This window comes from Macaca nemestrina, chromosome X, assembly GCF_043159975.1.
Source record: "Macaca nemestrina isolate mMacNem1 chromosome X, mMacNem.hap1, whole genome shotgun sequence".
Lineage (NCBI taxonomy): Eukaryota > Metazoa > Chordata > Mammalia > Primates > Cercopithecidae > Macaca > Macaca nemestrina.
The window spans coordinates 42,749,763-42,766,107 of NC_092145.1; the positions used below are offsets into that span (position 1 = coordinate 42,749,763).

The window sequence follows — 16,345 nt, forward strand, 5'->3', positions numbered from 1 at the left end:
CTGAATGTGAAGGTTAGAAAATAGAGCTGGTGTTCTTTTATAAACTTGTGTTCTTTTCTTCCTAGCCTGTGTGGGAAAACTCAGTCTTTATTAAATTTTCCCTCAAAGGGTATATACTGGCAGCAGGAAAAGGCTTAGGTTTCATTTCTACTTTTGTCCTTAACCCAGTGTGCATACTCTGGACGACCTCTTCATATCCTAGGATTTCAGTTTATCTGTGGAAAAAACAGGGGGTGTTGTTGTATTACCACTGGATGAATTCCAGGGCCTAGAAAGGTCTTTGAGTGACCAGTTTCACTTCCTGTGATACCACGAGACAGATAAGAATGTGTTCTAATTTTAAGCATTCCACTGAAGAGAATTTCTAACCTTAATTGGTCATTGTTTTAGTTTCTAAAACCATTCTCTCTGTCAGTAAATTCTCCATATTTTCTTATTTAAATCCTTCTTGCTATTTCTTAAGGTCCTTCTCTTCTTCTGCGGCCTCAATGAGTACTGAGAAAAGCTAGTTGCCATGGCGCAGCCAAGCTTGGAGGCTACTTTGAGATCTTCCTAAAGGATTCATCTGAAGGCAATATGAGTTCCTTAGAGTATATATGGCTTCTTCCTCAGTGAGAAAAGAGAAGTGAAGATGAAGCTGGCAGTCCCTGGAGCAGCCTGCTTTTCACTGTCCAGTTGAGCCCCAGAGCTCTGGAACCTGTAAATGTGCTATTCATTCACCATTAATCAAGCAACTGCTTTGTGACAGTTCTGTGCTATGTGTTACTTTCTGCATCCACATTCATGGCAGGTGTCCCTCCCATGATCATTAGTGTGGCACCCAAGTATGGTGTGATTGTAATTAGACTCTTGCTTGCAAGTAGCAGAAACTCACTTGAGTTTCCTCAGTGAAAAAGGAATTTATTAAAACATAAGGAAAGTAGAATTGGAAAGCCATCAGGAAGGCCTGGCTTCTCTTTTTTTCTAGCAGTTCCATTGACAGTATGGAGTTTTTCTCATGGTATGTCTGCTTCATGTCACTATTCTCCTCTATTCTCTCCCTCTACCAGTCAGTTTGCTCAGCTTATCCAGAATTGATACCCACTCATAACTTTGAATTGAACTTGGCTTTAGCTTGACACAGACTTTATTCTACCTTCTGGTGTTGTGGGGGTGTTTTCAACTTCTGCATTATCTGTTAACTAGCTCAGCATCTTTATGATTTTTTTCCCTCCATTTTTAAACAGACTAGTCAAGTGCAGTAGTGAGAAGGGGGAAAGAGTAGAACAATAAGTTCAATCTATAACTGACTGTGAACAATCAATTGAGACAACTCACTACCTTCAGACCAGTCATCTTTATGTTTCTCAATTAAAAATTCCGGAAACAAGAATCTAACCCAGGTCACCTCTTCATGCCAGGCTGCAATGTCACCCATCACTGACCAGCCAATGAATTTGTTTTAGTTGTCAGATGCCAATGCTTGATAAAATCCTCTGTGACCAGAGGCAGGGTAAAAGCCATAGGATATAAAATGTGAAAACGTATGCAGCAAGAAAAAGTTGTGAGCAACACAGTTGCCCTTAGAAGGCAGTGTTGGCAAGCAGATCCAGATTTGTATCTCTGGTTGGAAGAATAAGATTATCACTAAGGTACAACAGAATTTCCCTGTAATGACTAAATGACCTAAATAAAAGGGCTTTAATCCTTTTATTTAGGGTAAGGGTTCATGGTGGAAGGCATTTGGAAACCAAAGAAGGAAGGACTGCTTGGTATAAAGCTGGAATGATTTATTAGGGGAGGAGTGTGGTTCCCTGCTCATCAGTCCAGCAGTTGACTCCATGTTACAGAAATCATTACATGTTTTCAGCTAATAGGGACCTACCTGATGTTAAGAAACAGCTGGATTTTGGAAAAGAGTAGCAGCCTTTACATTGTTATTCTCTGTGTATCAGACCAAAGCAAAAGAAGTTGGAAAAGCCAACCTGGCCTTGTAAGTCATTGACTAAAGTATTTTGACTGTAAAAAGTTTATTGGGTTGTCTCAGTTTTCAACATTTTTTAAATTTATGAGTTGTCCCCTCTGTTACCTATTACACCCCACTACCTGTGGCATGGCCAAAAAAAAAAATCCTGTTGAGTTGGAACTCTCATAGAAATTTAGGGTAAAGGGGGAAGTTTAAGCTCAATTGAGGAGGCAGAATTTGCGCTGAGCTAATCCAAAGGGAATGTTGGGGTGACAGAAGACGTTATATTTTTTTCTACCTGTGTGTATGCTTTCTTTCTAGGGCTGCTGATAAGCTCAGGCTGTGCCTTATACCCTTTAGGATGGAATAGCCCGGAGATAATGCAAACATGTGGGAATGTCTCCAATCAATTTCAGTTAGGTAAGGTGGCCTGGGCAGATGGCAGTGATGGTTCATGGGAAATCTGTTTTCCAAAGCGCTTTACCACTTGGAGGGGACTCTGTTAGTGGTACTTGCCTGAATCTCTCTCAATGTGTTAGCTTATGGGAAGTGGTGGCTTAACTCACAAGAGTTAGCTGTAAATTCCCCTTCTTTAACTATCTCTCCATACCATTTATGCACTTTTACCCAGAGACCTATGACCTGTTAGGGCAACCTTATCTTCAGAGGGATTTAAAATGCTTGGAGACTAACAATCTGCCATCTTCTGAATAAATCTTAGTTCCTACTAGTGTTTCCTTCTAGGCACCATTTTCCAAATGTAAATCAACAGTATTGCTTGTCAGTCTCCACTGAAGATGTAACACAACGTTATTTAGTTTACCTGACGCATGAGGAACCTATATAAATATTCAAAATTGTTTCTAACGGCAAGAGTTGTTAAATATTAGAGTAGGTGACAGAAGTAGCCCTGAACCATTCTCTGGTTGCCAATTTTCATTGAGAATGTCTCAGATTCACTATTGTGAGTTGGTAATAGATTAGATTCTAATTGGAAGATTTCAAAAATACTCCCCCACCTATCATGATGAAAGAGAGTAGGAGAGGGAATGTCTAGGTTTCCTTGGGTATTCTCAATTGTACAGAAGGATTTGGGAACAACAAGGCCATCCAACCACTTATAGCTTGTGCTCCAATACTTCCCTTTCTCTCTGTTGCCTCAGATTGTTTTTTGAGTCTTGCTTGATTCATTTTTGAGAAAGTTTTTCATTATGCAAACATAACACGAGGGAAAGTGTAACTAGTGTGGACGCTCTAATATCCGGTGTTCTTCACTCAGGGCAAGGCTGACTGGTAAATATAATATTTCTGACATAAAGGAATGAATAAATACCTGGGGCAGGTGCTGAAGAAAGGGAAGCAAGCTACTAGTCCTGCTAGCTGAGGTAAAAGCTAAAGATTGAGTACATTTTTCCTAGTTGGTTGTGGGGACTGATTCTACTTTTTGAAAATGACAGTTTTGTTGATATATAATTCACATACTATAAAATGTACCCATTTAATGGGTATAATTAGTGGGTTTTAGTATAGTCACAATGTTGTCTAGCCATCACCACTATCCAATTCCAGAACTTTTTTTTTTTTTTTTTTTGAGATGGAGTCTCACTCTGTCGCCCAGACTGGAGTGCAGTGGCCCAATCTCAGGTCACTACAACATCTGCCTCCTAGGTTCCAGCGATTCTCCTGACTCAGCCTCTTGAGTGGCTGGGATTACAGGCTCACGCCAGTATGCCCAACTAATTTTTGTATTTTTAGTAGAGACAGGGTGTGCAGCGGGGTTTCTGCCATGGCTCAAACTGCTGACCTCAGGTGATCCTCCCACCTTTGCCCCCCAAATTACTGGGATTACAGGAATGAGCCACCGCACCCTGCCCCAGAACATTTTTATCAGCCCAAAAAGAAACCTCTTATCCATTAGCAGTCAGTGCCTATTTCCCTTTGCTCCCAGCTGCTATAACCACTGTCAATATGGATTTACCTATTTTGGATATTTTATGTAAATGGAATCATATAATATGTGGTTTTTTGTGTCTGGCTTTTTCACTGAGCGAGAAGTTTTCAAGATGTATACATGTTGTAGCATGTGTCAGTACTTTATTTCTTTTCATGTCTGAATAATATTCCATGGTATAAATGTAACACATTTTATTTATCCATTTATCATTTGATGAATATTTGACTTGTTTCTACTTTTTGGCTATTATTATATAATGTTTCTATAAATATTTGTGTACACATTTTTGTGTGGACATATTTTCATTTCTTTTGGGTATATATCTCAAAATTGCTGAGTCACATATTAACTCTATGTTTAAGCCTTTTGAGGAACTGCCAGGCTTTCCAAAATGACTGTATCATTTTACATTCCCACCAACAATGTATAATGGTTTCAATTTTCTCAACATCTTCCTCAATACTTATTTTCCACTTTTTTGTTATAGCTGTCCTAGTGGGAGTAAAGTGCTCTCTTATTGTGGTTTTGATTTGCATTTCCCTGATGGCTGATGATTTCAAACATCTTTTCATGTACTTATTGGCTGTTTTTACATCTCCTTTGGAGAAATGTGCATTCAAAACATTTGCTTGGTTTCTTTCCTTCCCTTCCTTCCTTCCTTCCTTCCTTCCTTCCTTCCTTCCTTCCTTCCTTCCTTCCTTCCTTCCTTCCTTCCTTCTTCCTTCCTTCCTTCCCTCCCTCCCTCCCTCCCTCCCTCCCTCACTCACTCCCTCTTTCTTTTTTCTTTCTTTCTTTCTTTCTTTCTTTCTTTCTTTCTTTCTTTCTTTCTTTCTTTCTTTCTTTCTTTCTTTCAAGATGGAGTAACACTTTGTCACCCAGGCTGGAGTGCAGTGGTGCGATCTCTGCTCACTGCCACCTCCACTTCCCAGGAGGAACTTTATTAGGTTGAAGAAGTTCCCTTCTATTCCTATTTTGCTGATTGTGTTCATAATGAAAGGGCGTTGGAGTTAATCAGATGCCTTTTCTTCATTTACTGAGATAATCATGAAATTTTTGTCTTTTATCCTTTCAATATGGTGCATTTCGTTGATTGATTTTCATATGTTAAACCAACCTTGCATTTCTTGGATAAATCACAGTTGGTCATGATGTATAATTTATTCTATACCTTGCTGGATTTACTTTTCTACCATTTTATTAAGGGTTTTTGCATGTATATTTATTAGGGATATTGACCTGTATATTTCTTTTCTTGTGATGTGTTTATTGACTTTTGGTATTAAGGTAATATTGGCTTTACAGAATGAATTGTTATGATTCTACTTTGATTAAGGTAAAATGCCAAAGTAAAAAGTTGGATATGTGATTTGCATGGAGATTACCAACTTTGTTTTCTGCCCTAATCACCACCTAAGGACCTAGTTCATAAATGGGTACTTCTGGGCTGAGTGCAGTGGCTCATGCTTGTAATCCCAGCACTTTTGGAAGCTGAGGTGGGTAAATCACTTGAGCCCAGGAGTTCAAGACCAGCCTGGGAAACATGGTGAAACCCTCTCTTTACAAAAAGTAAAAATAATTAGCTGGGCATGGCAATGTTCACCTATAGTCCCAGTTACTTGGGAAGGGAGATACACAGAGCCAAAAAAGAAAAGACACAGTCCCTACCAAAGGAATAAGATTTTTACCCTGACATGGTTCAGAGAGATGAAGAAGGTAGGGAGGAGAATAGAGGCAGGCATTATCAATCTGTCAGAGTAAGTAAAAAGGATTTACCACTCTAATACTCTGATAGGTTTTCTGCAGCCTCCTATATGAAGAAATCACATTCATGTCTTCAATCTATCTTTTCTTAGGTTTTCATTCAAGTTATCCTAAACTATCCACACTATTTTTCAGTCCTAATTTGAATGATCAAAGATACAATTTATATTAAGGCACTGATCTTGATGTCTGTATTGGATTAAAGATAGCCACAAATTTCTTGACAGTCTTCCCATAGAGAAGCTGGGTCTATCTCAAATTCCTATTCCCCAAATCTTAAGTGACTTATAGCTGCTTTAAGTTAATCTAATTAAATCTAATTAGAGCATTAGACTTCATAGTCTAGTCAGCTTCATTATAGAAGATAAATAGAGTATGACAGAAGTGACGTCAAGCTTATTCTAGGCCTATGGTCTAAAGAACTTGCAGTTTCCATCTTGGTTTCTTGGAGCTCTGAGTCATCATGTAGAAAGTTTGACTATCCTGGAGAGACCACATGGGATTTCCAAGAGTTACTTAAAGACAGAAAAGTTCAGCTAGTGCAGCCATTCCTGCCAAGGCACTAGACATGTGAGTGAAGTTGTTCTGAACCCTCCATACCGGTTAACTGAATATCACTGAATAACATCAGTTAATACCATTTAAAGTAGAAGAATTGCCCACCTGAGCTCTGAACAAATTGTGATCCGCAGAACCACGAGATATAATAAAATGGTTGGTTTTAAGCTGCTATGCTCTGAGGTAGTCTGTCATACAGCAATGGATAACCAGAAAGATGCCAAACCATAAGTATATTTCAGAACGTTATTTTAAATAAAAATAATTCATGTATGTGACAAAATAAAACAATACATATATAAAGGTTTAAAACTTAAAATCAGTCTTTTTTCTGACCTCAATCCCATTCCCCAAAGTGACCATTAAGTTCCTTTTATATACTCCAGAATTTTTAATAAATACAACACATTTTTTCCAACTGGGATCATATTATCTAGCTCTCTATCTATCTAGCTAGCTACACTGTTCTGAACTTTGGATTTTTCACTTATTCATGTCTCTTGAAAAGCTATCAATGTTTATAGATCTTCCTTCTATATTTTAGGTATGCCATATTTTTCCATTGTAGGGATAACATGCTCTGTGAGGGCATAGATTTTTGTCTGTGTTGTTTATTGCTATCTCCCCAGTGCCTGCTTAAAGAGTACCAAATAGTACTGAATATTTGTTGAATGATTGTATCATGATTATTAACCACTTCTTTATGGACATTTAGGTTGCTTCCAGTTTTTGGCTTTTCCAAAACATATTTCAGGGAACAACTTTATGTATATGTCTTAGCATACTAGTTTATCTGTAGGACAGATTCTTAGGAGTGGAATGATTGGGTTAATGGTTATTTTAAATTTTCAGAAGTCACTGGTGAATTAAATTCTCTCCAAAGAGACTGCACTAAGTTATTCTCCAACCCATAGTGTGAGTTTGCCTGATGTCCCATAGCCTCCTCGGTTTTGTGGATTGTCAACATTTCAGTTTCTTCCACTCTGGTATCTTCTTTTAATCTGCATTTCAATAATTATGAAAAGGAGTAAATAACATTTCATTTTTATTGCTCATTTCAAATAATATATTCAACTCCAGCAACTTTAAAGTGTAACAGTGTCTATTTACAATTACAATTCTTTAAAAATCCTTAACTTTTATCCATTTGTATTTAAGTCTACTTTGATTTCAGACCCTGATTAGAATGTTCCTGAGATTTGCCTTGGTGTATTTTAGCTTGGAGTCAAAGCCCTTTCTAGCAGCTCATCTCCAACTCCCAGGCAGGCTTGCTATCGAAGGACCTCCTGCTGCTTCTCTTGGAGAGAACAGTTTTTAGCATATGCCATCTTCCTTCAGCAAGGAAAAGAAATAGAAAGGGAGGGGGCAGAGGATGGGAGACCCACTTTATCCTTTCCATTCACTTATTCATAACTCTTTTTCTTTTTTCTGTGCATAGGATTGAGGAGAATAAAAACGATGTTAACAATAATTAATATGTTTTTGAGAATTTACTATATCCAATACATTATTTTACTTAAACATTGATGACAGGCAGAGAGGGAATAACTGAAGGAGCAAAATTCTTGACAAGGTGGTTTTTAAGTTACCCCAGGGCACAGAGCTTGTAATTGGCAGAACCAGGATTTAAAACCAGGCCTGGCAGTCTCCATTGCCCTAGCTGTCAACTATTACTTAGTGCTGTGATCATTATGTAACAATAATTGCTATCATTTATTGAATGCTTGCATAGGCATCATATTAATTACATTTTAGAATTATTATGCAATACTTCAAATATTTTAAGAGATATGAAGTAATACCATGAACATCCATGTACGTATCACGGATTAAGCAGCTACTTAAAGTTATGTAGCTTGCCTAAGTTCACTCACTCAGCTGGTAGAGTGGCAGAGCTGGAATTTGAATTCCAGCTTAGAAAATAAAACCTTACCAATATGTTGGATCTCTGTGTATCCTGCCCCAATTACATCTCTGTGCCTCTTCAACAGAAGTAACTACAATCTTGAATTTGGAGGTCTTAAAAATGTTATATGTACCATTATGGTGATTGTGCTATGAACATTAAATTCATTACCATATTGGTTTCTTAAAACAATTCTGTGAGGTTGATTTCATCTACTGATATTATCCTGAGAGGAAGAATAAAACTCTCATATCCCTGCACTGAGAGCACAAAGCCCTTGGTGCCAGTTTTAATGAGGCAGCTCCCTCCTTTATGCTACTTGGCATACTTAGCTATGTGTGGCATACAGAATCATAGAATGTCCAAGCAAAATAGATCTTAGCTATCATTTGGGTTTGGCTGGTTCTTTATTATCCTTTGTCTTCAATGTCACCACCTCAAAGTCCCCCACCATCATACTTTTCTATCACAGCATCATTTTGGTGTCTTTTGTAGCACTAATCACAATCTATAATTATTAGATTTGCCTATTTGATTACCTGTGTTCCTTATTAGAATGTAAGCTTCATGTTGGCAGAGACCTTGTATGTCCTTTTTCACATTCAACAGAGGCTTATTGAGCAAATAAATCTAATCCCACCTCCTCAATGTAAAGACAAGAATCCTGAGACCTGGAAAAGAACTTGCCAAGATCACACACCTTAGGTTTTCTGAATCTCAGGCGGGCACTGTGCTATGAGGGAAGGAACTTCAGTGGTTATAAAAATGGTAGATATCCTCATGGTGTCTGATTAGTGTTGATAAAGGATATGAAGGAAGAGATAGGGTTTGGTAAGAGAATTCTAGAGGGGCATCTGACTTCAATTAGAGGAGGATTAAGGAAGTCCTCTTCAAGAGGGTAAGATTTAAGAAGAAACCTGAAAGGTGGGTAGGCTTAACCAAGTGAACTACGTGAAGAAGAGAGTTCCACACAAAGAGGTAGAATGCTATAAAGGCTCTAACGTGGGAAAGCACATGTTGCATTTGGGTACTACTCTAAGGCCAGTTTTACTGAATCAGAAGAGTGAGTAATGGGAAGAGTAATAGATGATCTCAGAGACATAGGCATTAGTCAGAATTTAAAGGACTTTGTATTTTATCCTAACTGCAATGAGAGACTATTACAGGGCTTGAAGAAGAAAAGAGATAGGATATGATTTCTATTCTAGGAAGTTTCCTCTGGCAGTGTTATAGAGAATGGCTATGGGGATGGTGACAAGAGTGGAAGCAGGAGACCAGTCAGGAGGCTGAGCCATAGTCTAGGCAAAGACATGAGCATAGCAAAGGTGACTGTGGAGCTGGGGAAAGTAGGCTGTTTCAAAATATATTTTAAAGGTATAATCAATTGTACAGGTGGTAGATTTGATATGGGTATGGAAGAGATGTCCGGAAATGGGGAAGACTAGAGGAGAAGCAACTGTGGCTGGGATTGGGAAAAGAGAAGGAAACTCAGTTTTAGGTAGGTTTTGGAGATACCTGTGTGAGAAATCCAAGTGGAGATGTCAAGCAAGCAGTCTGGAGCTCAGTGAGGTATCTGACCTTGAGTTTAGAAATTGGAAGTTCTTAGTACATAAATGATGTTTAAAGTACTGGGAAAGAGGATTGTAATACTAACAGTGGTTATCACCTAGTGAATGTGACCTATGTGCCAGACAATGTTCCAAGTGTTTTATACGTATCATCTCATTTAATCTTCACGGCAACCAAGTGAAATAGATGCTGTCATTATCTTCATCTTATCATGAGGATGAGAAGTTTACAGAAAGGTAAAGGGACTTATCTGAGATGAATTTAGCTATGGAGAAAGAGTTGAGTGAGAAGAGAAGAGAGCCCAGTCTTAGTAATGGGAAATTCTTCATATGTAAACATTGGGCAATCATAGCGAACTCCTATGTGGCACTCACTATACATCAAGAGCTCATTACATCTTTGCCACAATCTATAAGGAAGATATTATTAGCCTCATTTACAGAATGGGAAATTGAGGTTAAGAGAGGTTAAGTAACTTGCCTAAGGTCATTCAGCTGTGGAGTGGGAGACAGAAGTCCGATCTAAGCAACACCATCTAACAGAAGTTTCTGCAATGATGGAAATGCTCTCTGTGCTGCTGTCTAACGTGTTGCTAGTCACATGTTGTTGAACAATTATAATATGGCTAATGGGACTGAGGGACTGAATTATTACTTTTAATTTTATTAATGTCTAATTTTTTAAATTAATCTAATGTAATTTTTTTAAATGTAATAGACACAATGTGACTAGTGGCTACCATATTGCACAGCACGACTTGAGAGAGTCTGTGCTTTTAGTTGCTTCTCTGTACAGAAACTTACTAAGGAGACTTAGAGGAGTAGCCAGAGAAACATAAAAAAGAAAATCAAGAATGTGGGGGCCACAGCAGCCAAGAGAAAAAGAGTATGTCAAAAAAGAAGGTGTAATCAACTATGTTTAATACTGCTGCATTAAACTCGATGAGGACAGAGAAGTGACCATTGGAGTCAGTCAGACAAAGGTGATCTAGAAGAGAAGTTTTGGAGTTACAGATACTGGCAGTATTGTGAGATGAGGGAAATGAAGCCAATGTGTGAAGATAGTTCTTTCAAGCAATTTTGCTAAGAAGGAGAGCAGAGAAAGTAAGCAGTAGCTGGAGGAGAATGCGGGATGAAGAAAGGCCTTTTCTAAGATGACCAAATGCTTGGATGCTGATGGGAATGATCCTGTAGTGGAGAGAGAATGATGCAAAAAAGAACAGTCTCTGAGAAACTGAGGGTGCAATGAGTAGGATACTTTTTTATTGTATTATAAAGAAATCTAAGTAAGAGCCCTGAACAGAGATTTCAAGTGATTTCTTGATATACTTATTTCAACTTCGACGAGATTTTCAAAATCCTCTTAAATCCACCACACTACTAGAGAATTCTTTCATATTCAATGGCATATAGACAGGGGACACCCAAATAGGTCCCACTGAAAACTTAGAGAAGCTATATACTTCTTTTTTTTCTTCACAAAAAACTAGATGTTTATTTGTTCCACACATGAAAAATAGGATGTGAGAAGTCATGTTCAGCAACATAAAAGGTCTCCCTGATTACTCTGCACAATGAGAATAAAAGGATTCATGAATACACATATTATGATAAAATTTCAGAACATTAAAGATAAACAGAATGCCTTAAAAACTCGTAGAGAAGAAAAAAGTTATAAAAGACAAAATACATATAAAAATCAAAATCCTTCTGGCATAATATATTTTATCAAAGTCAATGAATGCTAGATGAAAAAGGTACAATGGTTTTAAAATTTTATACCCAGAAAAACTGTCATTCAAGTAAAATAAAATAATGAAGATTTTCAACTTGGAAGGCCATATAACATTTATTTCTCATGCATTTTTCATAAGGGAATATTGGAAGATACATTACAGTCAAAAGAGAGAATAAATCCCAAAAGAGGAAGGCAAGTAATCCAAGAAACCATAACTACAAGTCTGCAAATTTTTGAAGAATGCATGAATGACTCCTCTGTAACATATTACAAGGCAATTGTTCCCAATTGGAGGAGGCTTATGGCCTTCAGTGAAAAGGTTGATAAGGAAAAGGGAGTCTTGAAGAAGGAGAAATTCTGACTGAAAGGTTAGGATAATTTGTGAATAGGAAAATGTCAGATGACAGATAAAAAGAATACTAGAAATGCCCAGATAAACAAACATGCAATAAACATATATAAGAAAGTCATGGTCCAAATATAAAGCAAATGAAAAAGAAGTATACTTTAAAACAATTGGGAACTAAAGTAAGAATATATTTTAATTTTAAATATGGGTTCATTTATATTAAATTAGCTCAAGAAAATAACACTGTACATGTAACAAGTGAGAAGTATCTTAGTAGAGAACTTGGTCCCTTATTGAACAATATTTACTACTTCCTATTATTGAAAGCACTATTTATTGGTAATAGAGTCAATCTATTGTCAAGGTATGGGAGACTACATTGTGATTATAAGATAAAAATAATATGTTTCAACTTATACCTTCTATACCTAACACAGAGTCCACAATAAACGTCCTCATTAATATTTGAAGAATAAATAAATACATAAATTTCTTTTTTAATGTTGCAATTTTTATTTTACAGATGAAAAAGGTGGAAGATAAAATAATTTAAGAAGTCCTATTTTGTCTAGCATAGGGGAAAAGAGAACACAGTTTTGTGAGTTTTTAAAATATAATATATACTTTAAGTTCTAGTCTATTAAGGTAGAAGTCAAACTATTCCTATGTTAAAATTTTAGTTTAATCAAAATGAAATGATCAGGAAACAGATTATTTTTAGCTGATTCTTATACTGTTATTTTCCTTTACTCTTTAGTTCTGAGGAAGAGGACATAAAAATCTTGAATTTTACTCCTGTTGCTCAGTGACAATGTTCAGAGAAATGTGGCATTTTAACCATCATTTTGGTAAACTTGGTTATTTTTGTATGGCCATCTGTCCCTAAACTACATTATTAAAGATATTCTTTTTTAAAAATTATACTTTAGGTTTTGGAATACATGTGCAGAACATGCAGGTTTGTTACATAGGTGTACACCTGCCATGGTGGTTTGCTGCACCCATCAACCATTCATCTACATTAGGCGTTTCTCCTAATGCTATCCCTCCCCTAGTCCCCCACCCCCCAACAGGCCCCAGTGTGTGATGTTCCCCTCACTGTGTCCATGTGTTCTCATTGTTCAACTAGCACTTATGAGTGAGAACATGCGGTGTTTGGTTTTCTGTTCCTCTGTTAGTTGGCTGAAAATTATGGTTTCCAGTTTCATCCATGTCCCTGCAAAGAACATGAACTCATCCTTTTTTATGGATGCATAATGTTCCATGGTGTATACGTGCCACATTTTCTTTATCCAGTCTGTCATTGGTGGGCATTTACATTGGTTCCTAGTCTTTGCTATTGTGAATAGTGCTGCAATAAACATATGTGTGCCTGTGTCTTTATAGTAGAATGATTTATAATCCTTTGGGCATATACCCAGTAATGGGATTGCTGAGTCAAATGGTATTTCTGTTTCTAGATTCTTGAGGAATCGCCAAGCTGTCTTCCACAATGGTTGAACTAATTTACCCTCACACCAACAGTGTAAAAGTGTTCCTACTTCTCCATATCCTCTCCAGCATCTGTTTTTTCCTGACTTATTAATAATCACCATTCTAACTGGCGTGAGATGGTATCTCATTGTGGTTTTGATTTGCATTTCTCTAATGACCAGTGATGAAGAGCTTTTTTTCATATGTTAGTTGACCACATAAATGTCCTCTTTTGAGAAGTGTCTGTTCATATCCTTTGCCCCCTTTTGATGGGGTTGTTCTTTTCTTGTAAATTTGTTTGAGTTCCTTGTAGATTCTGGATATTAGTCCTTTGTCAGATGTATAGATTGCAAAAACTTTATCCCATTCTGTAGAGTGCCTGTTCACTCTGATGATAGTTTCTCTTGCTGTTCAGAAGCTCTTTAGTTTAATTAGATCCCATTTGTCAATTTTGGCTTTTGTTGCCATTGCTTTTGTTGCCATTGCTTTTGTTGTTTTTGTCATGAAGTCTTTGCTCATGCCTATGTCCTGAATGGTATTGCCTCGGTTTTCTTCTAGGGTTTTTATGGTTTTAGGTCTCTAATGAGACATAGCTGCTTTTAAGTAAGCTTATAAAACTGTCGTGTTATAAATAGCACTTAATTCTAGGGTCATGTCTGTATCGTCCACCAGTGGATCACATTCACAACATGTTTTCATGAACATAATATAATAAGACCCTAAAAAACTCAAGCATAACTGATGGTAATATGCCATTTTTATAATGAGGAAAACCTGAGATGGAGAGCTAAAGTGATTTCTATAAAGTCACACAGCAAACTAAAGGCAGAATAATGAATGGAACCTATCTTCTAACTCACTGCCTGTGTGCTACAATGACTTTTTTCCTCTCCATTGGTGAGAGTATGTCTTGAGTCATTTGAGAATTTGTTTTCTTTAGGATACACTTCAGCTCTATTGTTTTCAGAAACAAATGTCTGAAACATCATGGAAAGTACCTAGTGTTGCATCCTGTATCCCCACCTCAACCCCTATCCCCACCCCCAGCCCCCTTCAATCTTTTAGTATAATCAGATTAAACATAAATAAGGAAGTGGCTGGACCTGATGGGATTTTGAAAGAGATCCCAATTGGAATGGATATATATGAGAAATTCTTAAATGCCTCTAGATTTGATTTGCACTAATAAAGGAACCTAAATGGTCCTGCTAAACTCAATCAAATAAGAAATATCTACAAAAATTGTTGTGTTCCACATGTTCTAAGAGTATATACAGTTTATCTGGGGCCTCTCTCTGATCTTCTGGGTTATGTGTTTGGGGGATAGGGAGGATGAATGATTGGATGGGGTTTGGGGAAGATACAGCCTTGAAAACAAAACCCCGCAAACCAGGAAAGTTTGACCTCCTTCCTTCCACCGCCTCTTTTGTTTCCAGGTTCTTCTCTTGTGTCTTCTAGTCCATCTTCCAGGTCTCTTGCTGTCCTGAGACTCCCTTGGTGCTCACTCTACCCCCGCTGGAAAATTATGTACCTGACCCTGTCCCACCAGTCTTCAGTTGAACGGTTTAGGAAATTGATTCCTTTTCTTCTTTTCTTCACTTAAAGAAGAAACTAACAGCCAAATATTTAAAACAGAAAATGAACAAACATTAACCAGAACTTACACTGAAACTTAAACTGAGAGGGACCTTGAGATGAGTCAGTGGGGCAAATAAGAGCAGGTGACTTTCTCAAGGCCCCACAACTAGTGACCTAGGACTCCCACATATACGGTAGATGCTGCTTAATGGCAACCCAGTATCTGTTTCTTGAATGAATCAACCATTCAACAAGAGGGAGAAAATAGGTAAAGGCTCCTTGCAACAGCCCTGTCAAATGCAATGCCTTTCATATGCCTTAATTTTATTAAATAAATGAAAAAAAATTAAGTTGAGAAAAATGCTTTGCTGGTTGTTAATTGAATTCCAGCCATCAAATGAAGATTTTATGGACTTGATGCCACACAGATGAATTCTTGAGAAGTCCAATTCTAAATTGATGCTATTCTTCATCAAGCATCTAATTGAAAGGGAGGGTTGGGCATAGATTGCCTAGTTGTAAGACTGGGCTTTTGCATAGGTACATTCTTAGCTCTGTGACCTTGGGCAAATTATTCAGCATTTGTGAGTTTGTTACTACCTCATGGATTGTTATGAGGATTAGATGAGATAATGCATGCAATACACTCAGTATAGTATTTGGTATATAGTAACCAGTCAATAGTTGATATCTGATATAATCATCATCATCATCATCATCATCATCATCATCATCATCCCGATACCAGTTGTTAAAATAAAAATGTTCCCAGCACTTTAGTTTCCAGAAAAAGAACCTATTACAGCAAGGAGTCAGTATATGCAGCATGAAGGATAAATGCACAGGTTAATAGTAGAATGACCTGGGTTTAATGAGAAGAATAAGTGAAGTATAGACACATACAAAGCACAACAGGCTGCATTATATATAACTTGCTATTAGTAGCAGCCCAGTTCTCAAGAGCCTTTTTGGAGGGGATGCCTCAGATTTGGCTTCTGGGAGGGAAGGAGGGACTCCCTCCAACACACACTTGGCAAAGGCCTGCAGTAGAGGCTACCCAAAAGCCACGTGTGTGCTCCCTGTGTTTCCTCTCCTGGAGGTTCATTTCCTTTGCTCTCCCATCATTTCCGCTCATTCTTGCCAGTTCAAAGCCTTTTATGGTGACTTGGGGTTTGACCTTTGTGGGTTCAGTTTCCAGGCATTTCCTGTTACCTTTTCTTTCTGTCAGTTTCCTTCTTTATGGACAGTTTGTTTTCTTGTGCTCACCAGAGCACAAAGAAGCAGGCGAATACATTTCTGTGCCCATAGGGGGGCATCAAAGTGTGGTAGAAACAACCATGGCCAGGGTATCAGGGCACCTGGGTTTTGATCTTCTTAAGCTTGCTTGGGCATGTCACTTTGGCACTCTGAGCCTTAGTTTCCTTGTTTCCACATAGAGAGCATTAGACTAGATCAATAAGTACTCAGAGGCCCCAGATACATGCCTAGCTCCCTGTGTTGTGATATGCCTAATTT

General features: G+C 37.7%; 1 protein-coding gene across 6 annotated transcripts in view; it reads left to right on the top strand.

The window, feature by feature from the left end:
- LOC105490486 (LHFPL tetraspan subfamily member 1) overlaps positions 1 to 16,345 on the top strand; it is a 257,433-nt gene that overhangs the window by 91,618 nt on the left and 149,470 nt on the right. For 5 of the 6 annotated variants that reach the window (XM_011756199.3, XM_011756204.3, XM_071089047.1 and 2 more), the window contains exon 3: positions 2,267 to 2,365. The exons of the other annotated variant lie outside the window; for it this stretch is intronic. In XM_011756199.3, coding sequence (XP_011754501.1) covers positions 2,267 to 2,365 — 99 coding nt within the window. The remainder of the gene's footprint in view (positions 1 to 2,266; positions 2,366 to 16,345) is intronic. 6 annotated transcript variants of the gene reach the window in all.